Source organism: Protopterus annectens, chromosome 2.part1, assembly GCF_019279795.1.
Source record: "Protopterus annectens isolate FY-2018-M chromosome 2.part1, PAN1.0, whole genome shotgun sequence".
In the NCBI taxonomy this organism is placed as follows: Eukaryota; Metazoa; Chordata; order Ceratodontiformes; family Protopteridae; genus Protopterus; species Protopterus annectens.
In genome coordinates, this window is record NC_056729.1 from 1,509,127,622 (window position 1) to 1,509,143,109 (window position 15,488).

At 40.0% G+C, this 15,488-nt stretch overlaps 1 protein-coding gene across 1 annotated transcript in view; it reads left to right on the forward strand.

Annotated features, from left to right (window-relative positions):
• MEGF6 (multiple EGF like domains 6) overlaps positions 1-15,488 on the forward strand; it is a 2,184,612-nt gene that overhangs the window by 978,031 nt on the left and 1,191,093 nt on the right. The window contains exon 14 of the mRNA XM_044062967.1: positions 9,743-9,877. Coding sequence (XP_043918902.1) covers positions 9,743-9,877 — 135 coding nt within the window. The remainder of the gene's footprint in view (positions 1-9,742; positions 9,878-15,488) is intronic.

Consider the following 15,488-nt stretch of genomic DNA (forward strand, 5'->3'; position numbering starts at 1 on the left):
ACACCAGATGTCAACCCCTTGCTGGTTAGATCTGACCATAAACATATCACTTTGGATATCCATATTCCGCCTCCACCCCTGGACAAGAAAGCCACCGTGAAAAACTTTTCAAAAGCAAACTTTATGTTACTTAAGACCAAGGTGGAAAGTTTCAAAGACCCCATGCTGAAGGATAACACTGTCCAAGCTGCAAAATCCTTTACTAATGCATTCTATGGGCAGCTGCAAGAATGCATAGATCGTGCCATCCCAAGCAAAACCAAGACTCACTCCTCCAAGAAAAGGAAACCAGTCTGGTGGACTCCTGCCATAAACAAGCTTAACAATAGAAGGAGGAAACTAGTACAGAAAAGAGTAAAATCCCAAGAAGGGAAGACATCCCTGACCAGTATCAACAAGAAATTATGATCCCTCATAAAATCATCCAAGTCGAGCTTTGAAAGAAAAATTACAAAGGACTCCAAAGATAACCACAAGGCATTCTTTAGCTATGTCAAGAATCTAAGTGGCAATGCTCAGATCTGCTCTGAGTTAGTGCAGAATGGCACAAAATACACTGAACCGACCACATCACCAACATCCTGGCAGACAGGTTCAGCACAAACTTCACCCCCCTCTCACCCCCAAAAGGGCCCATAACCATACCAGAAGAATGTAGAGTCCCTGAAATCACAGACACCCAGGTTAAAACAGCCCTCTCCAAAGCCAAAAACACAGCATCAATGGAACCGGACGGTGTCCCAGGCTGCGTCCTATACGAGCTCAAAGATGAACTAACCCCTCACCTAAATACACTATTCAAACTCAGCCTCTCCACAGGCTAAATACCCATAGAGTGGTGCACAGCAACAGTTATTCCGCTCCACAAAGGTGGAGCCACAACAGACCCCAGAAACTATCGCCCTATAAGCTTGACTAGCTTGGTCTGCAAGGCTATGGAGCGCATCATCATGGAACTCATTAACAGAGACATTGAGAACCTCCAAACACTGGATCCCACCCAGTTTAGCTTCGTTAAGGGCAGATCATGCCTCCTAAACCTGGTGGACTTCTTTGAGACAGTTACCAAGGCTATAGACAAGGGAAAGGTGGTACACATAGCCTACTTAGAACTTGCTAAGGCCTTTGACACCATTCCCCATTCTGGTATTATAGACAAGCTCACCAGCCTGAACATAAACCCCTACATCACACGATGGGTTGCCAACTGGCTCACGGACAGAACCCACATGGTGAGAGTTGCAGGAGCTAGGTCCAACTCTAAATCAGTTACAAGTGGCGTTCCCCAGGGCTCAGTCCTAGGACCCCTCCTGTTTGGCATATACTTCTCAGATGTACAGGCAAGCACAGGAGGACTATGGCTGACCAAGTTCACAGACGACTGCAAACTAGGGCCTATAATTGACTCTCCGGCTGACACAGACATCCTCCAAAAGGGTCTCACTGAGATGGATACCTGATGTCAAAATCATGGCCTCAAGCTAAATGCCAAAAAGTGCATAGTCATCCCCTTTGGAAAAAACAAAGTACCCACAAACTACCACATAGGTGGTAGTCCCCTAAATACTGAAGACGTAATATGGGATATGGGGACCCAAGTAGATAGTAATCTCACCTTTGATAATTACATTGTCAAAGTGGTTAGAAAATCCTTCTACGTGGCCCACCTAATCACAAAAAGGTTCACATCCAGATCAAAAGAGGTCATTGTGCCCCTCTACTCATCAGACCTATCTTAGAGTACAACGACCCATTTGGGATGTATCTTACAAGACACCTGCAACAGCTGGAAAGACCACAGAAGTACCTCACCAAGAGGATCAATGGCCTTAAACAGATGCCCTATGCAGCTCAACTGAAGAAACTACAGTTGTACTCGGTTGCATACCGCCTACTCAGAGGTGATCTCTGCCTGACATACAAGGCCATGTCCAACCCAGAATTGATGGACATGCTCCACCTAAAGAAAACTTTATACCCTCTAGCCACATGCTCTAGGGATCTAAACCTCACCACAACAATAAATAGGACGTGCTGGAGGGATAGATTCCTGTCCCAGAGACTTCCCATGCTTTGGAACAAGATCCCAATCTACATTAGGCAGAGCTCCTCACTAACACTCTTCAAAAGAAACCTTGAAGAGTGGATGGGAAACAGAAAGTTTACCTCGGGGATCACTTCAGTGGCTCTGCTGGACAGAGGCACAGGGAACTAATCTAAGGGGGCAGCGAAAGCCAACACATTCTGGCTAGGCTTATAAATGCCTTTGGGCAGATAGCCTAGTACCCACCCATGAACCTACTAGGCAAGCAATCACATGGTCCATAAGATGCCTAGTCATATACACCTTTAAGTAAACAAGCTTAAAAGTACTTACCACTCTTTCTGAGCACTTAAAGTGCCTATATCCCAAATTGAACAAGGACATGCACGATAATCTTGGTGTAAATTTTTGTCTACCCATCTGCTCTTCAAGACAAAAGTAGCCAAAGTAGTACTTTTGTTTGACCTAGGAACCTCACTGTTCAGTGAGGCTTTTTAATTTGTTGGTATAGGTTCATAGGTTGGTACTAGGCTATTTGACCTAGGGCCTATACAAGCCTAGCCATAACAATTCCCTGGATATTTCTTCCCACAATATTTACTTCCCTGGACCCCTGTCTAACAGGGCGACTGACATGATCCCTGGGGTGAATTTCCTATCTCCCATCCAATTGTCGAGGTTCCTTTTGAAAAGGGCCAAGGAGGCGCTCTGCTTGACATGTATGGGCAGTCTATTCCAGAGTATGGGGTGTCTCTGAGTCAGGAAACTATCACTCCAGCATGTTTTGTTTTTGTGATGACAAGGTTTAGATCCCTGGAGCGTGTGGCTCTGAGGGGTTGGGATTTCTTTAAGTGGAGCATGTCCAACAGCTCAGGGTTTGACATGGCCTTATATGTTAAGCAGAGTAGATGATATGCCACAGAGTATAGCTGGAGTTTTTTTAGACGGTCAGCATATGGCGTCTGCCTTAGGCCTGTGATTCTTTTAGTTAGGTATTTCTGTGGCCTTTCCAGCTGTTGCAGATGTCTTGTGAGGTACATACCAAATGGGGCGTTATACTCTATAATGAGTCTAATGAGGGATGAGTACAGTGGGACAATGACCTCCTTTTTTCTGGATGAAAATCCCTTAGTGATGAGGTGTGCCACATAGAAGGATTTCCTGACTGTTGTGGCAATGTGGTTATCGAAGGTGATACCACTGTCCACCTGTGTCCCTAAGTCTTTCATCGCACTTTCGATGTTTAGTGTACTGCCACCTATGTGGTAATTCACGGGTAGATTTTTTTTTCCAAAGGGGATAACTATACATTTTTTGGCATTAAGCTTGAGCCCATGGCTCTGGCACCAAGCATCTGTTTCTGTAAGGCCCTTTTGTAGAATATCCACATCATTTGGGGGATTCAATAATGGCTCCCAGTTTGCAGTCATCTGTGAACTTTGTTAGCCAGAGTCCCTTAATGTTGGCCTGTACTTCAGAGAAGTAGATGCCAAACAAGAGCGGTCCCAGGACTGAACCCTGAGGAACTCCACTTGTCACTTGTCTGGTGCTGGATTTGGAGTCGGCTACTTTTACAGTCTGGGTTCTGTCAGTAAGCCAGTTGGCAACCCATCGAGTGACGTAGGGATTTATGCCCAGCTTAGTAAGTTTATCTATGATTCTAGAGTGGGGGATGGTGTTGAAGGCCTTGGTGAGGTCCAGATAGGCCGTCTGGACCGCCTTACCTTCGTCCACAGCTCTGGAGACTGATTCGAAGAAGTCAGTCAAGTTCAGGAGACAAGATTGGCCCTTCCCGAACCCAAACTGGGTGGGGTCCAGTGTTTGAAGGTTGCCAATGTCTTTGTTTATAAGTTCCATGATAATGCGTTCCATGCCCTTACAGACAGGCTCATCAGACTGATGGAACGGTAGTTCCCGGGATCCAAGGTGGATCCCCCCTTGTGGAGTGGAATAACTGTAGCTGTGCACCACTCAGTGGGCATGAAGCCTGAGGTGAGGCTATGATTAAACATGACACTTAGGTGAGGTGCCAGTTCATTTTGTAGTTCATGTAGTACACAGCCCGAGATGTCATCTGGTCCCATGGATGCTGTATTCTTAGCTTTGGCGAGTGCAGTTTCTACCTTTGTGGCTGTGATTACCAGAGTTTGGCAATGTTTTGGTATTGAAATGGGCCCTTTAGGGGGTGAGAGGGGGTTGAAGTTGGCACTAAATCGATCTGCCAGGATATTGGCAATATCCTTGGGATCAGTATATTTAATGCCATTCTGTTGTAGCTCAAATTTAGTTTCCTAATGCAGGAGTTGGTTGAGACACTGGTTTTCCCAAGAAATGTGAAGTCAGATAGGACTGGGTCTTTCATGGCTTAAAAAGCAAGACACAGGTTATCTCAGAGCAGCAGGCAAGCTACTGAGAGTAAGAAGTGTTGTGCTAATCTTTCAGTATATTTGAAGGATTTAAGACCTTCAATTTTCTTGATTAGAAATCTTTGGGTCTTTTATTCTGGAGCAATATGCTTAGATTTGTATGTGCCAAAGGGACATTGTGTTTGATGATGGACCTGATAAAGGAAGAATGTAGTGATTGGATGACCTCTTTGAATCTTGAATGTGTTCCCTTGGAAGTTAATAGGGCCAGACAGAAGGATTTCCTGACAGTGATGGAAAAGTGTAGAAGGATTTCCTGACAGTGATGGAAATGTGATGGTCAAATGGGAGAGTGCTGTCCACTTTGAAAGTATTTAACTTACTACAAGCTGATACAAGATAAATTGAAGAAAAGCAATTTTCTGATGTAAAACAAATCACTGTCAGAAAAATCAAGTAGTTTTTAGCATTGAAGAAGGATGTTTGACCGAAAGCTCTGCTTGTTGTAATAAAAACTACTTGTTTTTTCTGATGGTGATTTGTTTTACACTTTGAAAGTATTGTCCACCTAAGTACCCAGTGTCTGTATGAAGAAGAGAATCACTTATAATATATGAGGTAGGAGCAGCTTTTTTGCAGAGCACTACTATGCTGTACTTTTTGTGTGTACCTATTCTAGCTCTTGCTGGAGCTGTTTACAATCAGTGGATGAGTGAATAGCAGTTCCTAGCTTTCAATTATCAGCAAACATGGTCAGTTATAGTTCTGGGATATTAGCTTGGGATATCTGCAGAATAAATGCCAAACAGGAAAGTGTCCAGCACCTTTAGCACCCTACTAGTTACAATGTTAGGTTTCAAGAGGGTAGCAGCAGCTTTCTTTATTTTCAATCTGTTGGATATCTCATTTGTATTCCAGCAGAAAAATAGGGGGTTAAATTAAATTTGTCTAAGTTTACAGTAGCACCAGTATAGGGCATAGTGTCATAAGCCTTAACCAGGTCCAGATAAGCAGCTTCCACTGAGTCACCACTCTACACAGCCTCTGTAACCTTTTCAAAGAAGCTTTGTAGGTTCTACAGACAGGACCTGCCCTTCACAAAACCAGATTGCTTGGGGCCTTGGTCAGTTAAGTTGCTTATGTCCACATAAATAAATTCTTCTATGATGTGTTCCATGGCTTTGAATATAAAGCTGATTAGATTGATGGACTTATAACTACCTATGTCTGTAGAGGGGCTGACATTTTACAGAGAAGTCACAATGGCTGGTCTCCACACATCAAGCACAAACTCTTTTGAAAGGCAAACATTGAATAAACTATGTAAAGGCATGTCTAGTACATCTTTGACACTGATGAACATTTAGCCTGATATATTGTCTGGTCCCCATGGCAGAATTATTTTTAAACTTTGTCAGGGATTCTTGGTGGGAGATTGGCATAATGGCTAAGGTATTTACTTATAGAGACAAAGTGCAGTATTTGATTTTCAATCAGGGTAATTGGTTAGGCTTAAAATCGCTAATGAGGGCAGTTAGCCTAGTACTAATTTATGAACCTATTCTCAGACTTGTTCCATTGTTATTTCAGGGAAAACAAATTTTCAGCAGCTATGATGTGATTTGGTTGGGTAAAATTAGCACTAAATTTATCTGCTAACATAATGGCTATTTCCTTGAGATAAGATTGTGTAATATTATTATGTATAAGCTGACAGCTGGACATCACTCCTAAATTTCCTGGTATAACTGAGGAAAGATTTGTACTTTCCTTACATGCTCTAAAAGACTCTTGTTCCTTGCTGGCATGTTTCAGTGTGGTTTTGAGGTAGAAGAATGGAGATTTCTTAAAGCCTTTCATTATTTTTCTTATTTGTATGCAATTTATTAATACAGGCATGCCACAAGAAAGGCTTTCCAAGGGATTTACCATTATATTTCTGCAGAGAGATCATGCATTTTCTATTCAACTGTTTAGATGCTGGTGTAAAAGTTGGAGATGAATGTTGTAGCCTCTCACAGTTGGATCCATTTGGAGAGGATTGTTGGGAGTTTTTGAGTAAGTCTTCCACAAGTTGAAATACAGTGGATATAAAAAGTTTACAACCCCTGTTAAAATGCCAGGTTTTTGTGATATAAAAAAATGAGACCACAATAAATCATTTCCAAACTTTTCCCACTTTTAATGTGACCTATAACCTGTACAATTCAATTAAAAAACAAACAAATCTGTTAGGGGAAAAATATAGAAAATAAAAAAACTTACAGTACACTGGTTGCATGTGTGCACACCCTTAAACTAATACTTTGCTGTGTGTGCACATCCTTAAACTAATACTTTGTTGAAGCAACTTTTGATTTAATTACAGCATTCATTGTTCTTGAGTAGGAGTCTTATCAGCATGGCACATCTTGACTTGGCAGTATTTGCTCACTCTTCCTTGCAAAAGTGCTCCCAGTCTGTCAGATTGCGAGGGCATCTCTTGTGCACAGACTTATGCAACCAGCGTATAGTACATTTTCTATTTTTTATATATTTTTCCCCCAGCAGATTTGTTTTTTCTTTTCAATTGAATTGTACAAGTTATAGGTCACATTAAAAGTGGGAAAAGTTTTGAAATGATTTATTGTGGTCTCATTTTTTATATCACAAAAACCTGGCATTTTAACAGGGGTGTGTAAACTTTTTATATCCACTGTATGTTTGCCCTGGAGAAGTCCCTTAAGATAGTCTCATTTGTTGGGGGTGGGGGTGGTACTACTAAGCTTGGCAGAGAAGATGTCTAATTTGTGGTCATATTTAACCAGGGATCAGAAGTTGTGGGGTATGGTATAAGTGAAGGCTATGTTGTTCAGGACCAGGTCAAGGATATGTATTCTTTAGTGGGTAGTTTTGCAATTTATTGTAGTGCATTAATATTGATAAAGTCTAGGAAATATTGTGTATATCGATATTATAGGTGTAAGTGTGACTGTGAGTGTTTTGGTAATTGAAGTCCACCTAGCAAGAAAGTTTTGACTTCATAGTTAATGCCACAGTGGTGTTAAGGTTATTTCTTGGATCTTTGTAGGATATTGATGGGGATCTGTAGCTAAGCAATAAAGTAGTAGCTGGATTTCTTAATGGCAATTTGACTTTTCAGGGGGTTCATGTTAGGTTTGTGGGAAATATGATGTGAGATGATATTTCTGATGATTGCAGATAAAGGAGATAAAGGCATGATAAGTGCTTCACCATGGTATAAACAGAGTGCTGTCATTGCACTGAAACCATGCCTTAGTAACTACACAAACATGAATGTGTTTGAGTTGCAGGAGTGCCTCAAATTCAGACATCTTTTATTTAGACTCCTTGCATTGAGCATCACTGTATGATGTCTGAATCTGACTATGAGTTTGCTATGTTGGCATATCCAGCAAGGTGATTCTGCATAAAAAGGGCACTACTGAAGCAGCAAAAGCTTTAGCCTATATGGAGAAGTACTGGTATAAGCGTTCCCTGGTAAAACTGGAAGTCTTATCTACCATCTCATCACAGGCCGACACATATTAGATTCCCTCAGAATGATGCCAACAAATTTGACAACTGTTAAAGCCAGCTATCTTTATCTAGGTATCTTTCTTGGTGAAGGCAGGATATTACTCAAAACCAGTGTCTTTGCAGCCTCTAATGCATTCATAGTAAGTTCCATTATGTCTTTCTGCATGTCCCTCTGGGTAAAACACCTTAGGTCATTAACTCCCACATGGGCTAGCACTAAGCTGTAATCCTATTTATCTTGTTTTAGGGAACTTGGGCTGTTATGATAACACAGACCATGGTATCAGGCAAGCTGTTTACAGTTCATTCTTGCCAAATCCTGTCTCCCAGAATCTCACACACACCTACACACATACATCCACTTTTAGAAAGAGAGCTTTATAAGCTAAGTATTGGATTGTTAGAACTACTTTGCTTTGTCTATTGCTTTCTCACAAGTATGGTTTGTATTGTCTCTGAAGTCAAGCAAATTTTTTTTTTGCTTTTCCCTTTTCTTTGAGTTTATGTGACCTTGATGTTAGTTAATTTAGAAACTGAAACCATGAAGCACAGCTCCAATGTAGTGGTAATGATGGGGCACTGTCCTCCTGCAATGTTTATGGTAGGACACTGTAAGAGTATATTAATGTGTGCATTTTGATGTGAGTTTTTATATTTTATTTCCCAGTTTTTTCGAGGTTCGGTGTTTCACCATAGATACAAAAATCTCAATGATCAGTGCTTTATAGAGCAAGCATCAGAAACTACAGTTAAGTTTGTATCTGTAAAGCTTAGCAGTTATTTTTAAAAGTATTAAAATAATTAGAATTTTACTTGTAATATCTGATCATGTTTCTTGAATGCTGAAACTATGTTTTATGTATCCTACTTTATGTATGCTTATGCTTATTTGTTTAGCTTTCTTATAAACTAACTTGCCTAAGTACGTCCATGTAAAAATAATATTGAACTCAGAAGTCAAGCTGCCTGAGGATGCAGCATACATTTAGAAGTTTTATTGTCTATTTTCAAATCCTGAAGATATAAAACAAAGTTTAATTTTCTTTACCTTTCTGGTTTAGTTGTCATCTGAATCCCTAAGCATCTTGTTTAAATCAATTAGAAATGAACATATCAACGGAAAGTATTTAAACAAAATGCAGATCTGTGTCTTGGAAACTCTGAAAATATCAATATTACAGTTAAATGTTTTATGTCTGAAAAGACACAACAGTGCCTTTTGCCATTCCCCCAGTCATTTTATCTTATTTCAGGGTAAAAATTTGTTCAAGTGTTATGGCTCAACTGTTGTCTTTTAGTTAAGCAGTCAACCATGACATGCTGTGGGCAATACTAGTTATACTTATGGGTAGGATTTGCCTTGACTGCTGGTAGGGTGACCACATAACCCCCAGGCCCCACCGTCAGCAAATCCAGCATGATCCACATTCTTAAATAGTTTTATTAGTTTTACGCAGTACAGTATTAATAATTGTGACATTAATAAAATATATAACACGTGTAAGTTATACAACCTGAATTAACAGTTGATTTTATCAACTTTAATTTTTCATTTGGAAGATATTTCTTTTCCCCTCCATGTGAAGCTGTATATATTCTAAAATACAGACTTTGACTTAAACTGTTAAGTTTTTGTTTTCAGGGTGAAGTAATCTTTGAATTTTTTTTTTGTTTTTTTATTTTTACTTTTATGCAATGAGTAAGGCCTTTTACTTATGGTAAAAATGAATGATGTAGGAATTTTAGACACTGGTGCAATTTAATTACACTTTTTTTTTATTTTATCTCAAAGAGTGTGACAGAGGCTACTATGGCATTAACTGCAAGAGCAAGTGCAACTGCCTGTCTGGTTTGTCATGTGATAGTGTCAGTGGCGCATGCACGAGACAGTGCCCAGAGGGCTACCATGGGGACAACTGTGAAAGAGGTAATGGAATTTTCTTTTTTAAAACCTTGTTATAAGTCTACCTATATACATTAAGTTTTTAATGTACATCAGGCAACACATTACAGAACATTTGGTGCTCCATATGTCCAGTAAATCCAGAAGATTAGAGTGACACAACCTTTTGCATGCACCCAGAAGCAAAGGCACATTACATAAAACCTGAACACACTTAGACTCACACACACACACAGACACACACACACACACACACACACACACACACACACACACACACACACACACACACACACACACACACACAACTTTTTTTTCCCTGTAAGTCTTTCAATTCAGAACTATCACCAGTTCCTCTCTGCTGTAATTTTTCACCAAAGTCCCCTCATATCTATGTTTTGTCTGCGTCTTGGTCATATTTATGGTAGATTTGTCATTCGTTCAACTAACTTGTATATAACGATAATGTGACCACATTATAGCCAATTATAGAACTCCTCTGTGACCCTAGATAGACTCATTATCCACTTACAAGAACTGGAGTCACTCGGCATTATATTCAATACCATTTTCCTGGGTGACTTTAACTATCAACCTAAAGAGTGGGAGACTTATACCACTGCTAGCGCACAAGCACAGAGATTTCTGGATCTTGTTAATACAAATGCTCTGTAACTACTGGTGAAAGTACCCACTAGCAGCAGAATATTCTTGACCTTTAATAATATGGGCGAGTCATGCTCCACTCCTTGCTTATCATTTTCATTCTTTAGGTCGGAACATAAAACTGTTTCCCTTGAAATAAAATTGAAAGCTAAAATACCAGGAGCCCCTTGTATCTTTAGAAACTTCCCCAAGGCAAACTTCCTGTTTCTAATTGATACCATGTCAAGTTTCAAACCCCCCCAAATCTGTTAAACTGTGCTAATTATGTGGAAACTTACACCACTAACTTGTACCTGCATGTCAGCAACTGCATAGAATCAACTTTACTCTGTAAGAACAAGCATAGGGCAAACCTCAAAACAAACCTCCCTGGTGGAACCACAACATAAATAAGCTTTACAGTGAAAGGAAGAGGATTATAGCCAAATATCAGAAGAGTACCCACAGTGGTCTAGATCCATCATCAAAGATGCCAGGTTTGAGGAAAAGTTTGAGGCAAAGATTGGTACCCATGCAAAGGACAGCCATAAAGCCTTTTTAGATATGTTTGCGACCTCAAGAATTGTACGCAGCACTGTGCTGAGTAGATTGTGAATGGCACCATCTAAGCTAAAGCTGAAGATGTAGTAAACTCACTAGCTGATAAATTCAGCTCCAACTTCAGCCCTCTTTTACCCTGTGTTATTCACAAGACATCCCAGTAACTGATACCCCTTGTTTTCATGCCTGAACACTCTGTCAAAGGCCAGGAATTCTACATCAGTGGGAGCTGACAATGTCTTAAGTAGCATGCAACATGATTTATCTACACCCCCAACAACACTGTTTAACCTTGTACTAAGTGAATGGAGGACAGCAACACTTATACCTGAGCACAAGGGAAGACCAGCCATCACCCGACTAATTAGTGATTAGCCTTATTTGTAAGACTATGGAAAACCTCATCGTGGAAGTAATCTCGAAGGACATAGGGAACCTCTAAACACTGAATCCATCCCAGTTTGTGTTTGTCAAAGACAGGTCTTGCTTACACAACCTGGAAGGCTTCTTTAAAAATGTCACCAAAGCAATGGGTGAAGGCAGAATGGTACATACTGTCTCAGGCATAGTGAAGAAACTTACCCAACTGGGAATAAACACCTATATCACCTACTGTATTGCCAGCTGGCTCACAGATAGGCCTCAAGAAGTCAGGATGAGGGAAACTACCTCCACAAAAAGACATGTCAACAGTGGAGTCCGACAGGGCTTCGTAGGGAGCTCTCCTGTTTGGCATCTATTTCTCTGAAGTAAAAGCAAATACCATATGTTTCTGGCTGACAACATCCGTGGATGACTAAAAGTTTTTTTCGAGAAAACTAGTACCCTGAGAAATTGCTACATTAAAAATATGTCCCTAAGAGTCAATGCTGTAGTGTTGGATTTGGGAACATATGTGGACAGTAACCCTTCATTCAACCAACATGTATCCACAGCAGTAAGAAAGTCCTTCTGTACTTTGGAGTTTATAAGCAAAGGCATATCCTCCAGGTCCAGTAATGTCATTGCCCCCCTTTCTCTGTTCTCATCAGGCCAGTCAAATATGATTGCCCCCTGTGGCATGTATCTGGCAAGGGATATGCAATAGTTTGAAAGTCCACAGAGGTTTCTCATAAATACAGGGCCTAAAACATAAGTCATGCACAGAATAATTCAAATCACTGTTATTGTATTCAGTATCCTACAGACTGCTGAGAGGATACCTGTATCTGGATTATAACACATGCTCTGACCCTATACTAATGGACCTGCTGCACATGCACAAATAAACTGGTAACATAAATACTCGTTCTAGTGTCCTAGACCTCTCCTGTAGCTTAAACACAATGGTTTGCAGAGATGGGTACATCTCTCACAGATTCCGCCTACTCTGGAACAGATTCCCCCTCCAAGTAAAATAAAGTTTATCCCTTTCACTATTCAAGTGTAACCTGGAACTATGGCTGGGAATGGGGAAATTTACTGTAGGATTGCCCCTGTGCTAATTATGGGCAGAGCCATCACCTAAATGCTCTTCCTATAATATAGACCTGATAAACACCTAAGGATATTCCCTACAGATAATCACTATCTCACTCAGAACTAATCACTATCCTGTGGATAGTATATAATTATAAACTTTGGCACTAGTTCATAGGTCCATGGGTGAATGCTATGCTAACTGCCCTGAAGGGCCATTTTAAGCCTAGGCAAAATACTGAGGTCAAAATCAAACCCTGTACTTTGTATCTATGAGTTGAAGATCTTAACCATTATACTATCCCCCCATGCTGGTATTGTTGAAAAATTAAGCCAACATAATGTAAACCCCTGCCTTGTCCAGTGTATTGCAAATTGTTTATTCAAACATCTCAAGTTGTGAAAGTTGTTAGTACTCTCTGTGGATATAGAATTGCAACTAACTGGGTACCACATGGATCATTGATGGGTCCTCTCCTGTTTGGCATTTATTTTGCAGACATCTGAGCCAATATTGCAGAAGTATTGCTGACGAGGTTTGCTGATAACTGCAAGCTGGGCATTGTTATCTGGTCCACAACTGATACTAAACAGCTCCAGTAAGGACTGACATTTGCACATATCTGATGTACCAAAAATGGTCTCAAGCTAAATGCAGAAAAGGGTAGCATAGTAGTGTTTAGCAAAAATTGCTGCTCCCACATCATGTGGTTCTAGTTATCAGACAGGCAAAGTCATAATCGACATAGGTACTCCCTCTTATTTCATCATCATGTTTCCACCACAACAAGAAATCCTTCTATATGACCTAGTTAGTTGCTAAAGAAATGTCTTCAAGATCCAAAGATATCATTCTGCCGCTGTATTCTACCTTCACAGACATATCACTGATTATAATGACCTCTTAGGTATGTACAAATCCAAGCATACCACCCAAATGGAAAAGCTGCAAAGATTTCTAACAAAAAATTAAAATCCATAAGTTCTTTAACTATTCCAATAAATTACGACAGCTGTCCTTATACTGAGAAGCCTGCATGCTGCTCTTATGTGACGTATCTTGCTTTTCAAACCACAAAAGATCCAGTCCTATTTAACCTATTTATTCACAAAGCTGGTGGTATGCCGCGGTGGTACACCGGTAGCATTGTTACTTCACAGCAAGAGGTTTTCCCGTTCAATACTCAGCTTGGCTTTGGGAGTGCCTTCTGTGTGGAGTTTGCATGTCCTACCTGCAGTTGGGTAGCGTTCGAAAGACATGCGTGCGTAAATGGGCATGCCTTCGTTGAAGATTGGGCATCGAGCTGGCACCTCGGCGTTTCATAAAAATGTACTGTCAATCATTAGCGGACCGAAGTTCCGCTGTGGTGACCCCTTACCGGGAAAAGCCAAAAGATAAACAAACATTCACAAAGCTGGTGACTCTACTAACAACCACATTGGGAGCTTCAGTCTATAACAATAAATAAACAAAATTCACTGGAGGAATAGGTTTCTTAATCAGTGCAGTCTTAGCCTATGTAATAAGTTACCACTACAAGTCAAACAAAGTACTTCTTTGTCTAGTTTTAAGCCGAGCCTGTTGATTGGATTGGTGGACACAAATTTAGACCAGGGTTATCATTTACAGCCTTGCTCAGTTCCGGATGTGAGCACTATTATGTGTTGGAAAAGGATAGCAAGAACTTTTCAAGTGTGTTTACTTAAAGGTGCATAGGGCTAATCTTCTTATGGTCACCCCCAGTCACTTTATTACAACCACAATGTGCATGGAACACTTACTCCATTTCACTTTAAATTATATTGCTGCACTTTTCAGTCTTTGTGATTCCAGCTGTATGGCTAAATATATATATTATTGTAAGAAACTGTGGGATGGCACTTTGTTGTAGTTCCAGAACATTATGCTCTTCCCTTTAAGGTTCCAACTGCTTTAGCTTATTTTGTGTCTGGCAGCAGCCATTGTAGGTTTTCAGCAGTGGTATTACTACCTTTGATGACACGTGATGTCAAGATGGGATACAAATTTACTTTAATTTTTCCATATACAATTTGGACAAAAAAAACATCCAAACCTGATAGCCATAATTTACTGATTTGTTTTTCACACTTTCTTATTCCAGCTACTTGTACCTCAGATGCTTACAGCTGAACTCTCATGTGTGTATTTCAGTGTGCAAGACTCAGGCTTTGAAGGTAGTATATTTAGAAATCAGGTGTGGCTGTGGAGCAGAGCTGTCATGCTGTGGTATTCTGGGAGAATGGCTTGTACCTCTGCAAAAAAAAAAAACACACTTTTTTTTTAACTTGGAGCCAATCATGAGTACAAAGAAATGTAAGTGATCTGCAGTGAGTGAGTGATACTCAGGCTAATACAGTAGATCAGTTTTACTATTATGTCATTGGTGCATTAATTTACCTGCCAGTATCACTTTCTCATTATACACTTTTAACTATATTGCTGTTTGTTTCAATAGTACATTTGGAATTTTCTTCTAGTTAGTACCATAGTTTATAGTCAATGCCCCAGTAATCTAGTTTAATTTTTTAATCTCAAACCAGTAACATAAATTATAGGAAATTCTGTCCTTGTGTCCTGTTTCTTTTTAATTTCAATTCTTCTATCCTTGGGGTAAGCTGTATAATTATGAGATAATCGTTTTTAATGTTTTATTGATTTCAAATTATAATAAATTCACAGCAAATGGAAAAGGCAGGGAAAGAAAAATCAAGGGAAAAAAGGAATAGCATACAGCAATTTGGCAATATCTTCTTACAAAAGACATTTAATTTATTAGCATGTAATACATTATCTGCACTACCTGTAAGATCTGTAAATGGTTATACACTGTACACACCAAACTTTTGCCACTCAGCTGGCAGGATTATCAATCTCCTCATGTTAAAGTCTCAGTTTTATCCTTGGTGCTGCAAAATTCCACATTCTTGCATCTGAAAGTGTCTATCAGGA